The sequence below is a fragment of the Emys orbicularis genome, chromosome 12 (assembly GCF_028017835.1).
Source record: "Emys orbicularis isolate rEmyOrb1 chromosome 12, rEmyOrb1.hap1, whole genome shotgun sequence".
In the NCBI taxonomy this organism is placed as follows: Eukaryota; Metazoa; Chordata; order Testudines; family Emydidae; genus Emys; species Emys orbicularis.
This window is the reverse complement of record NC_088694.1, coordinates 17,701,742-17,719,819: the sequence shown is the minus strand read 5'-3', so window position 1 is coordinate 17,719,819 and position 18,078 is coordinate 17,701,742. Positions and strand designations below refer to the sequence as shown.

Genomic DNA, 18,078 nt, shown 5'->3' with positions numbered 1-18,078 from the left:
AACTCCAATCAAGTGTCTGGGGGAGTGGCGGCGAATTAGAGAAAATACAATAGGATCAAATAAACAAGCAGTGGTTTAATAAAAGGAGGAAAAAGGCAAGGAGTCCACACCTAGGTAGTTGATAGTTTTCATGCATTTGGGACTAATGGACACAGTAGTACAGTGGCATTCTGTGACATACAGTGGCGCTACAACATTATGCCTGGCAAAGGCAGCTTCCCCAGCCCTGATTGGAACATATATTTTCTTACTTCACTTCCCACAAAGGGACCTTTCTTTAGAGAAGGAAGGCAGTTGCTTCTTTTATTTTTTGTATTAATAAATGAATGTGATTCTAGTAGAAGGCATGAGACTGGCAGCCCAGGAGACTGACGACTTCTGTTTTAACCACAAAACAGGTACAGCATGGGCAGTGCAAGTTCTCCCATGCTGGCCGCCTTTGCCTATGTGCCTCAGTCCTGACCCAGAGGGGCCACTGCTAGGGATGAGAAGTAAGGTCAGTTCATTGCCCATTGGTTCTTTGGCTCATCTGCTGAGATTGCCAACAAGGAGGCCAATTAGTGCTAACAGCAAGGATGGTTTTTGCAGTGTTACCTGTCAATTGGGAACTGAGCTGAGACACCTGAACACATTTCAGACAAGCTGCCAAACAACAAGAGGTTGTAGATTCAAACCAGTGACCTAGAGATGAAAGGCTTGATAGCCCATTACTCATCCCCTGAGCCATCCAACACCCCCAGAATAATGATATAACTTCTGTTTGAACACAGCTTTTCAGGAAGTGGCTAAAATAGCACTCAGAGTGGTAGCCGTGTTAGTCTGTATCAGCAAAAACAACGAGGAGTCCTTGTGGCACCTTAGCACTGACTCTTCTGAGTAAGCATAAGGGACTCTCAAGCAGAACGGCATTACAGAGTCAGTACATCTCCTTTTCTCACCTACCCAAACCACTGCAGTAATCACACATCTGTTAGACTAGAGCCAGCCTTTGACTACACCTACAGAAGTCATTCATGCACATAGGGTGGAAGTTAACTTTTAGATATGCAAACTCGGAGGGCAGAAGTGAGAGCGCAAGAGCCAGGGCTGGAAGCAACCCAGGAACAAAGCAGCCAGCTGGGGAAATTCTATTCTAAATGGTACCTTTAGGAGAAGTGGATATTTGCAAATTCTCTGAATTGGTGTCAGCAGATAACCCTCTAGTGGAATGTCTGTCGTCTTTCTGCCTCCCAAAAGCATGCAGCTCTGTAAACAGAAAGGAAAAGAAACATCATCATTGATACAAAGCTCCCATACACTCTTGGATAATGACTTTATAGTTCCATAGCACTGTTCACCCATTCGGATCCCAAACCGTATTGTACAGGAAAGAGAATCACTTCATCACCATTGAAAAGCAGCCACTTCCAGAAAGGCAGCAACTGTTTTTCTGCTGCTGTTAAAACTCTAGAGCATTTCAGAACAAGAAATGAAGAAGAATGCTGCACCCTATGAACAATGCATGCACAAAGCCAGGGAGACGCAATGTCATTCCCAAACTGTGATCAAGAGTTGCTGGAGGAATTCTGATAAATTTTCAGGACAAGTCAGAGCTGGGGGCCAGTCAATTGTAAATTGCATTGTGGTAGTGCCTAAGCACCCCAGTCACGGACTAGGACCCCACTGTGCTAAGTGCTCTACAAACACACAATGAAAAATTGTTACTGACCCAAAAGAAACAATAATACTAATAGCAAATGAGTGGGAGTGAATCCTGCATAACAGGTCTCATCAGCCCTCTGCAATGATGTTCTTTTTATTTTTTTTCTTCCACATTTTATATCCTTTATTCCAGAGGTGGGCAAACTACGGCCCACGGGCCACATCCGGCCCGCATGACGGTCCTGCCCGGCCCTTGAGCTCCCGGCCGGGGAGGCGAGCTCCCGGCCGGGGAGGCTAGCCCCCGGCCCTGCCCCCGCAGCCTCAGCTCGCCGTGCCGTCTGCGCTCTGGGCAGCGGGGCTGCGAGCTCCTGCCAGGCAGCACGGCGGTGAGAGCCGCCAGGTGTAGTGTATTAAATTGCTCTCCATAGGAATGTGCTACTTACGGAGCACCAGGACTGGCAGCTGTAAGTAGAACACTGTAGGTAGCACATTCCTACCTACAGGAGCAATTTAATGCACTACACCCAGGTAGGGAAGGCTGTGCCTCCCCAAACAGTCTGGCCCCCGTCCCCTCTCACTTCCCGTCCCCTGACTGCCCCCTCAGAACCCCCAACCCATCCAACCCCCCCTGCTCCTTGTCCCCGACTGCTCCCTCCCAGGACCCCCCTCCCCTAACCACTCCCCGGGACCCCACCCCCATCCAACCCCCGACCCTATCCAACCCCCCCTGCTCCCTGTCTCCTGACTGCCCCAACCCCTATCCACACCCCCACCACCTGACAGGCCTCCTGGGACTCCCACGCCTATCCAACCACCCCCTGTTCCCTGTCCCCTGACTCCCCCCAGGACCCTCTGCCCCTTATCCAATCCCCCCACTCCCCGCCTCTTTACCATGCTGCTCAGAGCACCAGGATTCGCAGCCGTAAGTAGCACATTCTCATGGGGAGCAATTTAATACACTACACTGGCCCTCCATACAGTTTCGGAACCCCAATGTGGCCCTCGGGCCAAAAAGTTTGCCCACCCCTGTTTTATCCAGTATTTTCCTTTTTGGTGTTGGAGCCCAGCTCCTTCTGGAAAATAAGAATCAGTCTTCACTTCCTAAAACTACCTGCTCAGTTGGAGCACTGACAACACCGGGCAAAACCCCGACATGCAAGTCATGCTGAAACTCAGTGGACAGAATGTGAAAGGATGGGAAATGCTTCATGAAGATGCTACTAACTGTGGCGGGAGATTTATGTGTGCAAGTGCTGATGACACAAAGGAGGGAGTTAGATGCTCAAAGCTCTCTAGGCATCAATAGGAGATGAGCCATTATGGGTAAAGATGGTAGTGTGGAGTTCTTAATCCAAAGATAAACATTATACTGCCTGAGGTTCAGAACATGTCAAACAATGTGAAGGGGAAAATGTGCAATCAGCAAAAGGAACCCAACTAACTCATTACTGTCATTACTCGATAGTCCTGCTGAACTTAATGTGACCTCTCATGTGAGTTAGTGCTCACCTATATAAGGCTTACACCATTGGGCCTCAAGGATATCGAACCCAAAAGGCTAAAAGAAGATGCACTCATTAAAGTTATGGCCAAAGTTTAGACAGTCTCACTGCCTAATCATCATGTCTGAACCCATCGTTTGGTTCCAGGGTATGTTTTGTTTACCCTATGTGACATATGATTAGGCTGTGAGACTGTCTATGGGATGCAGTGGACTTTGATTTCCTGCAGTTCAAACTTTGGCCATAACTTTATTATACTGTTCCTAACGAGTGCATCTTATTTTAGCCTGCAGTTTCCAGACAGAAAAGGGTAAATGGGCATGTTTGTACCCAGGATGGGGCAAACCCACCCAGTTTTGCTTAGACATAGTTAATGAAAGGGACAATATAAACTATATAGTTATTGCTGATACAAGAAGTAAGAAAAGTAAATCCAAACCCAACCAAGTCCAGGTAAAAGGGTCAGAGTTGTTCCATAACTCATTCAAAGTGTATTTGAAAGACTCACAAAACCTTCCAGTCAACCAAAGTTAAGTTTTATGTTTGTAACGAAGCCTCAAACAAGCCAAGCTTCACCTGCTTTGTTCATTAAGAACATTTTCCTAGTGCATCATTCATTATAGTGGCCCAGAAGCACTCTGAGCATTGGAGCTTTTTTGGCTGTAGGTTTAATCATCTCTCTATTTTCAAACAGCCCTCACAGATACCATTTATCAACAGCCCTGAATGATATTTTTACGTACAATCTCCTGCACAATAACCACTCTCCAGGCTATTCTAGATCTGTGGTGCTTGCTACCAGCTCACAAAGCTCTCAGTTCAATTTTCCAAGAGTCTCGTCTGATTCAGTCCTTCCCAGGCCTCTTCTCCGCCCATCGCTCCAACACTGGATCAAAATTGCCATTTAAATCTTACTAAATTTTCAGATATATTCCCAGATCTTCTGAGGCTGGGCTCTATATTTCACCAGCTGTGAGAGGGCACCCAGGCCAAATCCATTCACACAAGCAATGCTTTGTATTCTAATGTAGCCCTCGTTGCAGGGTGACATTATAATGTGGGCTTTCATGGGAGATTGGGGGTGGAAGGAATTACAGCAGCCACAGCAAAGCACAGGCTTTAGTGTTTTCCCCATATTTACAGCTATTTTAAGAATCTTTTGAATCCAGGTGCTACAGAAAACGACAGTTGGCAGCACATCATCTCTTACTCTGGGCCTCCTGCCCAGTTTGCCAGTTGAGGCCAACAACATAGCTAATGCTTTTTGTCTCTGTTGGCCCAATTAGTAGGTGCAGAGAACACTCTGAAACAATGGTCATATGCACTTTTCTCTCTAGACCGGGGCAACCTTCGGCACGCGGCCCATCAGGGTAATCCGCTGGCAGGTCGCGAGACATTTTGTTTACGTTGACCATCCACAGGCGCAGCCCCCCGCAGCTCCCAGTGGCCACGGTTTGCTGTTCCTGGCCAACGTGAGCTGTGGGAAGCGGCGGCCAGCACGTCCCTGCAGCCCGCGCCACTTCCCGCAGCTCCCATTGGCTGGGAACGGCAAACCATGGCCACTGGGAGCAGCAGGGGGCCGTGCCTGCAGACAGTCAATGTAAACAAAATGTCTCACGGCCCGCCAGCAGATTATCCTGATGGGCCACGTGCTGAAGGTTGCCGACCCCTGGTCTAGACCTTCTCCCAAATAATTTTTCCTTTGCAGTGACACACAGAGGAGCCAACAGGCTAGAAGGAGACACTTCAGTGCTTCAAAAACACAGTGACATCATGGGACTAACTCAAACTCACAAGAGTGAAGAGGGCCTGAATACTTAAGGGAATGAACTCTTGTTCTCCATGCTTCCTGTTAGGTCTAGGAATTGTGGCTGAAAAGTGCCCAGAGGATGAGGGCCTACCTGGAAGGGATATTCATTCAGAAGGGGCTTCTGCTTCTCTATTTAATCCGGAAGGACTAGGCCTTTGGCAGGTGGGAGACAAGTTAGGAGTAGAAGGGAATGAAGCCCTCATATGAAGGACCACATTTTCAAAATGGCAGCCTCCTTTCTACCTCAAGGCATGCAGTAAGAACTTAGCCTAACATCCTAAATCACCCTATCAGCTGGTGGCAACTCTCACTCCCAATACCTTTGCCCATGGTTGGGAACAAGGGAGAGATGACCTGGAATCAAGGAAGATGGGAGGAGGATGTTGGAGGGAGGAAATGCCACCAAAGAAACAGAAAATAATCAAGAAGTGCAGTTCACTTTTTTGGGAGGGAGCTCTGTCTATTGGCTAGAGCATGGAGTGGGAAATCAGATTCACTGGGGTTCTAGTCCTAATTCTGCCACTGACTTGTTGGGCAACTCATTTAATCATCTGTGGGTCAACGCATCTCTGGCCTAAATGGGAACAACCTCCTACTGAAATTGCTCGTTCCAGGGCTGAATTTAGTTTTGTGACTCAGTTTGCCAATCAAAACAATGGACATATTAATATCTACCCTCCCAGCAGCTGTAAGTCTTGAATGGTTCACGTCTGTAAAGTGCTTTGAGCCCTGGGACATGAAAGGTTCCTTGTAAGTACAGTACAAAGTTGGATTGTTAAGTGCAAAATGCTAGAGAAGATGCTCACCAGGAGGAATGCTCTCACTGCTGGAATCTTGTTCAGTTCCATTAGGAGCCTGAGTGCTTTCTCATGGTTGCTACAATATTCCTCGTATACAAAGAACTTGTCTTTCTGCAAGAAAAAAGTAACACATGTTGACTCAGAGTATGATTGTATGGACAGAACTGGTTTGCGTATTTTCTCTCAGAATAATACAAATTAAATACTTTACAAAGGAGTCTGAATTTAGGCACAACATTAACAATAAATGGAAGTGCTCCTCTAATTCCTTAACTACTGTGCTGTAAATATACATGATCCTTCTGGCCATACACATGATGTCATGCCCACAAATGGAAATAAAATCTCCTTGTTAAAGTACAAGAAGCAGCTGGTAGTACCATGTTCTACTTTATTTAAACCACAGGGTGAGAGTGACAGTAGAATTTTTTCCAGTGTAATAGATTAGAGATGCTGAGCACACCGCAAAACATAACTTATTTGGAGAACAACATGGAATATTTTACAGAAAAGCAATAAAAACCATTTCCAGCACCTTGCAGTTTAAAGGCTCTTGTGCCCTAGGGGATGAAAGCTCCATGCACCCTTCCATATCCAGGGACCAGACACAATCTGTCCCAAACTATGAGAAGGGCACTTTTAGAAGCAGTATCTTGCAGGTATTGGTCCATATAGATCTTCCTCCGCAAGCTGCAGATTAGATACTTGCAGACTTTAACAGCTTTATTTATGTTGATATGCACAGATCCATGCAAAAACTATGGCTGTTTGAAACAGTTAAGCAACATGGATCCGGAGAAATATAGCTGCATTCCCTATGACCTCATGGAAGAGAAACTGTGTTTACACACTGATACAGGAGGCTAACTCAGCATTCAGGTCAACTGCTTCAGGGCTGGACACGTGCTCGTGAACTGAGTAAAGTGCTGCTTGTTTTTATACCAAAGGATCACTGATCTGATGGGGCATTTGTTTCTCCTTTTATTGATGGGTGTAGAGCTAAGGCTAAATTGATTTCTCCCCAAACACAACAATACCAATGGCATAAGGCAAACAAAGCAGCAGCCAGAAAGAAATTGGAGTGAGAAGCGGGCAAGCAGATGCTCTGGACCTTTATCTCTCAGCTGCATGGCACACATCAGTATATGGCTTTAATCCTGGGGAGTTCGATAGAAAGGGAGGCTCCAGACCACCAGACACAGGAAAAGGCAGGCTGGATGCATGACACACATGGATGGAGGGAACTGGGAATCATGCTGACTGTGTCTTTAAAACAGCAAGTTAAAGAAGGAGAAGCTGGGCATGTGAGTTCCTCCAATATTTGCTCTTCTTGACTCCCTCACGCAGCTCCAGATGCACAGGAGCAGCACGCTTGAAAACCAGCTTCCTAGAAATAGCCTCCATTCTCAGGACAGCATCTGTTTCAGATCAGGAGGAGAGCTTGTATCAATGCAACAGGAGCAAATGTCATTACTCAGGTTACTGACTGCAGCATCATGCGTCCCACATTCTGAGAGCTTATATTTGTATCATGACAAAATCACCCTGCTAAACTTGACTCAATATAATAATTATACACACAGCAGAGTGCTTTCATCAAGTCCTTTCCAGCTGCCTTTCATGCATAAGACCCACAAGTATGAGAGCTATGCTTTAAATTACTCAGTATCTGAAGTGTTTAATTTCCTCTCTGGGTGACACTGAGGTTTCCCTCCTTCCCATCGATGAAGAAATGATCAGTTCCATAATTAGAGATGTTATCCCCTGGAATGCTGAGCCTACAGTTACCACTACCTTAAAGTGCAATTATGGTCAGACAAGGGACTGTGTAAAAATGACACCTTCTTACTCAGAAGATCTGCTCCCCATGTGCATCCAGACCCAGAGATGCTGTACTGACAAAAATAAATTTTTACTGCTCTAAATTGGAATATTCCTAAAAGCTTTGTTCCCCCATATTCTCTCTGAGCCTTGCATGGAGTCCTTGGAGTGGGAAGAGAAAGAAGTTCCCCTCAAAGGAGCCCCTCAGCTTTTGGGCCCCGATTCATCAAAGCATTTAAGCACACATTTAATTTTAACCATGCGGTCCTTTCCATCCTTATTCAGGAACTTAAGCACATTCTTAAATGCTTCGAGATTGCTTGATCCCAGTGTACTTAGGGGATGCTGCATTAACTTGCCTCATCCTTGAGACAGCATTGTCTGATCATATTCACACAGCACCAGGCAAACAGCAGATGTATCTAATTCAAATTAATAGGCGCTCAGAAAGCTGATGGAATCAAATAAACCAGCACTGCTGAACTGGAGGTTGGAGCTACAAGTGGTGCATCTACACCCTATTTTTGATACTCTTCCTTTCCATCAGCCAGTAAGGCTCCTACCTAGACCTAGTGGCTTGGTTAGTCAGCAACCTGTCTTGTCTTCATCACTGCTGGATGGGTGACCAGATGTCCTGATTTTATAGGGACAGTCCTGATATTTGGGGCTTTTTTTTTATATGGGCTCCTTTTACCCCCTACTCCCTGTCCCGATTTTTCACACTTGCTAGCCGGTCACCCTACTGCTGATCCAAGGCGGAATGAAGGCTAAGGCTGGCCTACAGTGCAGGTCAGTTGCCATAGATATACATCAATAGATGTTGCTTGGCTGACTTGTGCCTAACTGTTGTGACATTGATGGGAAGCCCCATTGTTCCAGCAGGGAGCAGTCATGTAAAAATAACAGAACTCAAAGTCCCATGAAAGTGCTTGTGTGTTGTGAGGGTTTTTTGTGGGGGAAGGGGAGTTCTGTGCTTTGTTCAGACCATAAGTTATATGGAGGCAGATGCTGCTTGGCCTCTGAGGTTATATCACTGTCAGCAGGTAGTTCACTGTGATCCAGGAATCTGCACACAGACTTCCTGTACTGCTTCCACCCGACATGAATCAGCTCTGGCAATAACAGAGAGACCAAGCTCTCGCCAGCTCTGTGCATTTCTGGTCCGCAGACAGCCTGATGTTTCCATGGTCTGCATAAAAGAGCCTTTATGACAAGAAAACTCAGGGGAAATGTTTAGAGCTTAGAAATTCAAGGGAAATGTCAGAAAGAGACACCATTAGCCTGTGGGCACTTGAGTCCTGGGATTCTCACTCTATTTGCTGAATTTAGGAGCATTTTTTTAAAAACAGCTATCTGCTGCAGGGGAACATCTGTGCTAACATCTGGCAGGTGACACGGAAGTGGCACTTGTAATCAGGAACAATGATGAACTTGCTATTAAGTCAGGTGATCATGAAGATACACGGGCACATTCAGGTCTCAATCTTTATCTAACTTCCTCACCACTAACCCCCTTTGGGTTATGTTGTGACTTGACCATAATGAAAAACAATGTGGCGAGAGTGATGTTTGGATTCACAAAACCTTTAGTGATTTTCATATGCAATTCAGGGTGGGAAATCCATCTATTCATTCTACTCTATTTGCTAGGGGGACCCAGAGACTTACAAGATTTATTTTTAGAATATTTGTTATCTCAAGGTTTTCTCCCTCCTGCATCTAGGTTGTTTGCTCACTTGTCAAACTGGCTAACAACATGTGCTATGGAAAAAGTGTCAGCTCTACACTATGTCCCAGAACTGCATCTCTTGGGGATCATTGTTGGCTTTTTCCCTTCAAAGCCCAGAGTGTTCCATCCTTTATTCTCCTTGTGACAAAATACTGCCCACCATTTCGCTGAAACTATGCAATGACTCCATGGAAAACTGCTGAGAACAATGGTACCTCCATAGTACAGCTTGCTCACATGTGCCACGACTTCACTAGAACAGTACCAATTACAGACATGGGGCACTGGTACCCTAAGCAAAGAGGGGAACTGGAGATCTGCTTTAAACCCAGGCCACTGCATTAGAAATCTCACTGCCAGTGGCCAGGGTATCATTATTTAAATCTGCATTGTGGCAAGACACAGGCCCCTGAGAATTAGCCCTTTCTGTCTTCCACATTGCTGCACTTCAGGCTGTATATTATCTTCTGAGCTCCAGCAGGACCCCACATACTAAGAGATTGCTTTCTCCCCCTTTGCTAACCTTCTCTTGGTCATTGCTTGTCTGGAACTAAGTGGTGATAGTGCCTCCCAGCATTATTTCTGCATCTCCTTAGAACTGTAGCCCTAGGTGGATACACATAGCAATTATGGTTATGACCAGTCTTGACTGTATATTCTGAACTGGAAGGAGTTTGACTCACTGCAATGTATGGACTGCAGGCCTTTGTCTCTTGGGAACCGTGGGACAGAATCGTGTAGACATTATGAACAATGCATTGTACGGGCTTCAGTGCAAATTGATGCAGAATGTGCCAGTCCATTAGACTCCAATACAAGAGAAATTTGCAGTAGCACTCATCCATCTGGCATTATTGTCTAATCAGTGGTTCTCAACCTGGGGTCCGGGGCCTCTTGGGAGGCCGCGAGCAGGTTTCAGGGGATCCGCCAAGCATGGCCAGTGTTAGACTCGCTAGGGCCCAGAGCAGAAAGCCAAAGTCCCGCCGCACGGGACTACAGCCCGGGGCACCAAGCCCCACCACTCGGGGCTGAAGCCAAAGCCTGAAGAACTTAGCTTTGTGGTGCCCCGTGGTGTGGGGCCCTGGGCAATTGCTCTGCTTGCTACCCTTTAACGCTGGCCCTGGCTTTTAGATGCAGAAAAACAGTTGTTGTGGCACAGCTGGGCCCTGGAGTTTTTATAGCAGGGGAAGGGGGGCTCAGAAAGAAAATGGTTGAGAACCCCTAGTCTAATAATTTCTCTATTACACATTTATGTATATTTCATTAATAAGGGGTATTGGATTAAGAATGAATTACTAAACATTTCAATAACAAAGTTATATATGAGTGGTTTTCAACCTTTTTTCATTTGCGGACCCCTAAAAAATTTCAAATGGAGGTGTAGACCTTTTTGGAAATCTTAGTCTGCAGACCGCAGGTTGAAAACTACTGTTATACAATATTACTTGACGTGTAGTTGTAGCCGTGTCGGTCCCAGGATATTAGAGAGACACAAAGTGGGTGAGGTCTGGAAGAAGAGCTCTGTGTGACTCGAAAGCTTGTCTCTCTTACCAACATTTCTGTGGAATCAATGCTATTTTATAAGAAACCCTGCAGTTTTCCAGCATCCCCAAGGGAACATCCTGTTTTAGTATCTCCAGTTAATAACTGTAAAATAAACATCTCCACATAATTGTAAAATAAACATCTGATCATTAGTATGTCCCACTGTCAGGCAACGATACTAGTAGGTGTTCAGTATAAGGACCATATGAACAGGTTAGGCAAACACCTGTCAGGGATGGTCTAAATGGACTTAATCCTGCCTCTGCACGGGGGGTGGATTAGATAACCCCTTGAAGTCTGGTCCAGCTCTACATTTCTATGATTTGTTGTTCTCCTGTGTGTTTGCATAGCCTTAACATGGTGTGGCCCCACTCCTCACTACAGCCTCTGGGCACTACTACAATATAAATAATACATTTTACTACTAGTAATAATATTTACATGATTGTCACATCATAAATAAACAAATGTATGCAAAGGGAGCAGGTGCTGTGGTTTTATGAATATAATGAATGACTGTATAAAATCTGTGCACTCAAACAGACCAGGTACACTATAAAGTCTGGATCATCCCAGATTATTGAAGCATGATGGAATAGATTTGAATGAAGAGTTGCTGCTGTTGAATAAAGTTATTAGAGTTCTCAGCAAAGATGTTATGTGGGAGGTTTCTGATTTTCAAACGCCTTGGGAGTGCAGTTGCACATAAAAAATGTCCATGCAACTGTGTGTTATTGTATGCAAATCAGGTAACTTTGCATGCAAATAGCATGTGAGTGAGATGCCAATCAAATTGTACACATTCATAATTACTTGTCTTGCATACACAATTAGTGTATTTTATACAAAAATTAGTCTTGGGATTGCACACCTAAATTGGGCCTTCATTGTGTAACCAAGTTATTAAGGAGAATTGCTACAGTAGGAGCCTTAGTTTTGAATTTTCTGTCTTTTGTGGGTTTAAAATCCCTATCTTATTTTGTATTAAAACATAGAGATTTTAGCATTGATTCTATTTAGAATGGAGATGCTCTTTTAAAACTTTTAGAGTCAAAGAAAATTAACTCTTAGTAAAATGTGATCAGCTAGATTAGAAGAAAAGAAAAAAGAAATTCTATGCAAGGGGAAGAGGAAGAATTTCTAAAAATACCTCCTTGTTTTGCTGGGTTTGATCTGGTTGCCATTGTTCCAGTCTCATTCACAAAGGTTTTTCCCACCCTACATAGTACGTTCATAAAAGATACACATTGTCATGGTACAGTTACCAAAACTAAGAGATTAGGGCTAGCTAAGGGACATGGGAGCATGTGACAGGAAGCTGCATTTACAGATAGCATTAAGTCATTGTACTCACAAATTTTAAGAAAACATTTCCCAGTTCATGCTGAGATTGAGGTTCTGGTTGTAAACAAAATTCCAGGGCAGCCAAGAACTCCTTGTGAACGTCAAGAATGTCTTCGATGTTGGAAAACAGGATCTGAAATACCAAGAGAAATCCAGTGTTAACTGTTGATGAAGGTTGGGGTGTCTTATTAAAGTAGAAGTGCCTAAATACGGTGCCTATCTACTGCTGCCAGGAAGCAATCAAAATCAATAGGAGTGGTTGCATTTTAAAATGTCTCTGGGGTACAGTTGATTATGTGCCTTTCACATTCTCAGCCTTCCCCCAGGGAGGATCTTAGTTTTGCTTGTGCCATTGACCTATGTAAATAAAGATGAACTTTCCAAGGCCTGATAATCATCATCGGCCTTTGTCAGTTCTATAGAATGTTTCTCACAAACTCTCAAGAAGGTAAATGGGAAATACCATGTGGGCTCACAAAGGCCAAACTCACATTAAAGGAGACGGGCAAAAAAGTCCTCTGCCTTTCCCTCCCACTCATGACAAATCAACTTTCGGAGGAAACAGACGTAAGAGGTCATTTGAACACATCAGCACTTGTGGTCACTAAGGATCCTGTGGTACTTTTTGCACGACATGAGGGGCTAGCAATAATTTTCTAGGCAAACTGGAAAGAGTTATTATTCCTATCCTTTAAATAATTATGATACTATTCACTTATATACGCCATTTCGTCTGACCCTGCAATGCAGTGTTGCTGTGTGCTGTGAAACAGCAGCCATGTTCCACACCTTTCGTGTATTTTACTAGTGGACAAAGCATTTCCTTCAAACACAGGACCTACTTTTTCAGACCAAAATTAGGCATGTATTTACATAGTCATAACTGCACATTAAGGGCCTGATTCCCAGCTTGCACACACACACACACACACACACATGCACATGTAGATAAGGGCCTCAATTCTCTATTACCTTGCTCCTTGTGTTGCTATTTATACTAGAGCAAAAAATCAATATCACAATGCTACCAAATCAGAATAGTAGCATTGTACTCCCACTTTGCACAGATGGAAATGGCCACACAAGCTGCAGGGTAATGGAGAATTAGGTCCTTAATTTGGATATGCACTATTGCGTGTCGGTGCAAGTTGGGCATTTGTGCATCCTTTTACTAGATAAGTATCTTGCTAGCCATGTGTGAACACGATTTCTGACTTTGTGTGAGCATCTATGGTAGTGAGCATGCACAACTGCTGATGTGCAAACACACACACTCAGTTCAGGTCTGAAAAAAAGCCCCTGTGGTGTAGTATGCTGACAGAGTTCTCTGGGTGAAAGGTGCTACAAACATGCAAGCTGTATAATATTTAGTTATCAACATATGAAATAGGAAAAGAAACCATGAGTGGAAGTGGAAGTGCAGGGGCTGGAATGCTGCCATAAAGAGAGAGGAGTCCCGACAAACGAGTGACCCAGCTAGGTTATAAGCATTGGCAGTCTCTAGAGGACAGGCTTAGCAGGCAGGCTGTATACTAGAGCCTCATCTGGGATATATGTGTTACACTATATTTTCCAATCCTTTCTTCTAACCAGGCCAGTGTCAAAGGGAAGGAATGCGGTGAAGTCAAGTCATTTCTCACACTGCAAACAGCCTCCTAGCTCTGGTTTCATCAGTAAGTGACACTCTTGTGATGTAAACAATACCAAGGAGAAATGGCTTCCAGTTTCCAAACATTCACTGGGTGAAGTGCAGGAGACTCAGAAGCTTCCAGCACTTCCCACCCCACATTTTAGCTATCAGGCATGCTCTCAGGTTGCAATATTGTGCATTGGAATTTACCCATTGGCTATGATATCACATGCTTCAGCCTGAGTTAATGTGATATTAGCCACTCACGGGAGGAACCACCTTGAGCTCAAGTACTAACTCTCCCCAAGACAGGTATGAAGTCCATTTCCTCCTATGGCCAGTTTGTATCTGGTCCCTGCCAGCATGTGCAAGATTGAGGATTCAAAGAGCCTTCCACTCTACATTAAGGATAGACACAACTGTGCCCTCTAAGGCAGTGGTGGGCAACCTGCGGCCCGCGGGCCGCATGCGGGCCATCAGGGTAATCCACTGGCGGGCCGCGAGACAGTTTGTTTACATTGAGCATCCACAGGCACGGCCGCCTGCAGCTCCCAGTGTCCGCAGTTCGCCGTTCCCGGCCAATGGGAGCTGCGGGAAGCGTCGTGGGCCTCAGGAACGTGCTGGCCACCCTTCCCGCAGCTCCCATTGGCCGGGAACGGCGAATCACAGCCACTGGGAGCTGCAGGCAGCCATGCCTGCGGACGCTCAATGTAAACAAACTGTCTCACGGCCCACCAGCGGATTAGCCTGATGGGCTGCATGCGGCCTGCGGGCTGCAGGTTGCCCACCACTGCTGTAAGGTTCTCAAGGGGGCAGTGCCATAGTCCTCTGCCGCTCCACACTTGTTGGCTGGATGTGCAAAGGAGATCATGCTGCATCCTTCTAATGGAACTGCATTGTACTTGCTCTCCCCTTTCACTGCAAGAGGCTCAGAGCTTGCCTTAGAACAGGGGCTCTCAATCTTTTTCTTTCTGAGCCCCTCCCAACATGCTATAAAAACACCATGGCCCACTTGTGCCACAACAACTGGTTTACTGCATATAAAAGCCAGTGCTGATGTTAGGGGGTAGTAAGCAGGACAATTGCCCGGGGAAGCTACATTTTTCAGGCTTCATCTTCAGCCCCGGGTGGTGGGGCTCAAGGCCCCGAGCTTCAGCCCCATGTGGAGAGGCTTCGGCTTTCTGCCCTCGGCCCCAGGGAGTCTAGCCCTGGCCCTGCTTGGCGGACCCCCTGAAACCTGCTCACGGCCCCCGAGGGGGCCCCGGATCCCTGGTTGAGGACCACTGACTTAGAACACTGTAGCCCTGCACCATCCCCAATGCAGGCCTGTGTCTTAAAGCCACCATTTGGATCAAAAAGAATCAAGCATTCCAACATGGCGAATTTGCACTATTGGCCTTTGAACAGCTCGCTGTGCTCAACCAAAGAAAGCAGAGGAAGGAGGAGAGGAACACAAGCTTCTCTCTCCACAGAGGGACTGTTTGTTTGCTTCCAGAAAATTCCCAGTGCAAATCCTAGCAGAACATACCACAGCTCTCCAGCTCAGCTGCGACTGATGTTATGATATGTTAGCCTCTGTTGCATGGCCAGGAGGAAAGCTGTGCCAGAAGGAGATTAGCAAGGAAGAGGAAAACATCTGTCAGGCATGACTTTACCCTACAAGGAGCAGTCTTCAAGGGGGTATTTTATGATCCAAGGAATATCTGCTGTGTAATATACTGTGTTCTGTGATGGCCAATGGAATCCAGGCTCCTTAGGTAACAAAGGTCATCTGAGGAGGCTAAAAGGGGCAGAGGGGCCTTCCCTAACTTTGCTAAAATGTCTGTTTGTTTGATATGAAGTTTCTATTTCCCAGCACTATGTCAGGGATCTGCAGCTGGGGACTTGCCTACCCACAACGGTTGTGTCGCTTTAGTTATACCGGTACAGTAAAAGTGGAACAACCCTCATAGTCTGGCTGCAGTTATAGCCATATACCCAGTGCTTTATACTGGGATAGCTATTCCCATATGGAAAGGTGATAAGCTATATGTATGTGAGGCACCTTTATGGTGCTATAACTGCATCCAGACTAGGGCTTGTATCAATATAATTATTTCAGTAAAACATCACCCCTCAAACCAAAATAGTTATATTGGTACAAAAACTGTGTGTAGACCAGGCCTGGGACTGGTCATTTTAGAGGTGACACAACTGGTGTCCAAGGTTCCCTGAACTCTCCAACCACCTAAAATGTCAGCTGTAGGAGAAATCGACAGTGCTAGTACTGACAGTGTTATCCCAGCTGGTCCTAAAAGACATTTTCTTCCTTTGCTTTGCAGTGAATAACAGTCAAAATACTCTAAACTTCCCTCCAGACATTCGCACTGCAGGAAGAGGGAGAGGAGGAGAGAGATTCGTCTTTAAACAGGCTTCCAAGCCATTTATACACTCTCCACAGTATGTGCCACCAGCCAGCCAGGGTGCTAGCTATCTCACAGCTCCCTGGTAACCAGAGATACAGAGCACAAGTGGGCACCTGCCTCCACAGGGCACCAGTGAGGAACACCATGGGGAGGCCAAGAAGAAAAAGCTCCTGGCTGCAGGAAAGACACTGAAACTGCTTCTGGTGGGAACAGAAAGGAGGAAATAACGTTCATACTGTGCTGCTATGAACCCGCCTCCACTGTAATGTAAATAGGCCCTTCATTTCCAAAGGGAAGCTCTGTTCCTGCAAGCTGGTTAAGATAATAACCATTAATAAGGAAGAGCCTTTAAAGACTTCATCATGAAAGTCCTCTGGGCACCTAGCGAAAGAATAAACCGAAAATATAATGGTGCATCCCCAGAGAGGTGCAATGGAACTTCAAGCACAAATCCATTTAATCATCAGAGAAAATGAGGAGTTTTCTGGATGGGCTGGTGGTTGTTGCATTTGATTATGAAACAGTCATAATTAGCACATGTTTTAATACTAAATGAATAATAGCAGCAAGAATAACATTCAGCAACACCTTTGTTCATTCGTCAGATCTGCAAATTGGTGTGTGGGTTTATTAGTTTATTTTTTACATATTTTGCAGCACGCAGGATCTGTAGTCACTAGTCACTGCATGTGTTATTCCCCTGAACACGTGCTCTCTGCTGATGGGTAACACTTCTGCCTTGCTAACAGGCCAGGCTAGACTGCACAAGGAATGCTTAGGGACTCTTGCCTTCACTCTGCCAACAGTGGCAGCCTCAGTTGCCCACCTGTCCGCTTCTTTCTCAAGCCTCTCCATGCTTTTCCCAACTCCCCCTTCCCCCATGCACAGGAAAAACTCCCTGGTAAAATCTGTACCCTTTTTCTTTAAAATCCCTCCTTCTAACCCATCCTGTTGCCTCCCAATCATTCCCATGTGGCACAGGTGGACTAAGTGGTGAGCTGTGACTTCTACTTTTTGGCTAAACTCTGTTCATTTTATTGTTATCTCATCTTGCCAACCCACCCCCACATCATCTGGCTTGGTTTGTGCCACCCGTCTGTCCTGTCTGACATGTAGATAGTGAGTTGTCTGCAGCAAGGCCTACTGTTACTGACTGCACACCGAATAGCACAACAGGGTCCTAATAATTGATTAGGGTCTCTAGACATTACAGTAATACTAACATATGAAAGGGAGGAACCAACTCTGGGGAAAACAAGGGGTGTTAACCTCCTTGTTCATGTCATGATGAGGATGCTGCTGCTGTCACCTTGTTCTATTACTGTCAGATCCTCTGCTCATTAAAGCTCATGGCAAAGCTTCCGTTGATGTCATTGCTACAGGAGCAAGCCCCAGTTCAGCTTATAAACCTTAGATTAATGGCCGAAGCTCTAGAACTTCCATTTCTTCCTGCCACAAATTTCACTTGGCTACAGGTCCCAAAAATTGTTTTTAACTAAAATTCCTACAAGACAAATGTCACTCGCAACGTGTTCATGAAGAACAAATAAAAAACAAGTGTGAATATGACCTATGGGTGTTTGGTTTCTCATTCACTGAAATATTCATGAATAATTTCCCCCAGGATTCTCTGCCACTAATTATGAGTTCTTCACATAAACTAATAAAACTGCCAATAAAATGAGAAAGCTGGAAGAAGTACCTTGATATTCTCCTCTGTTATGTATTTCTCGGCTTTGTCCACAGCATTCTGTCTGATTCTGTGCAGAAATGCCTGAAGGAAGAGAAAAAGGGATTATTTTCAAATGGCTTAATACTGCTTGAGTTCACTGCTTGTGCCTTCTGGCTTTT

At 45.3% G+C, this 18,078-nt stretch overlaps 1 protein-coding gene across 1 annotated transcript in view; it reads right to left on the bottom strand.

Annotated features, from left to right (window-relative positions):
- Positions 1 to 18,078, bottom strand: part of PREX1 (phosphatidylinositol-3,4,5-trisphosphate dependent Rac exchange factor 1) — a 219,947-nt gene that overhangs the window by 111,026 nt on the left and 90,843 nt on the right. The window contains exons 2-5 of the mRNA XM_065414327.1: positions 17,930 to 18,001; positions 12,203 to 12,325; positions 5,760 to 5,864; positions 1,144 to 1,245 (exon numbers count right to left, since the gene is read on the bottom strand). Of these exons, the coding sequence (XP_065270399.1) occupies positions 1,144 to 1,245; positions 5,760 to 5,864; positions 12,203 to 12,325; positions 17,930 to 18,001 (402 nt within the window). The remainder of the gene's footprint in view (positions 1 to 1,143; positions 1,246 to 5,759; positions 5,865 to 12,202; positions 12,326 to 17,929; positions 18,002 to 18,078) is intronic.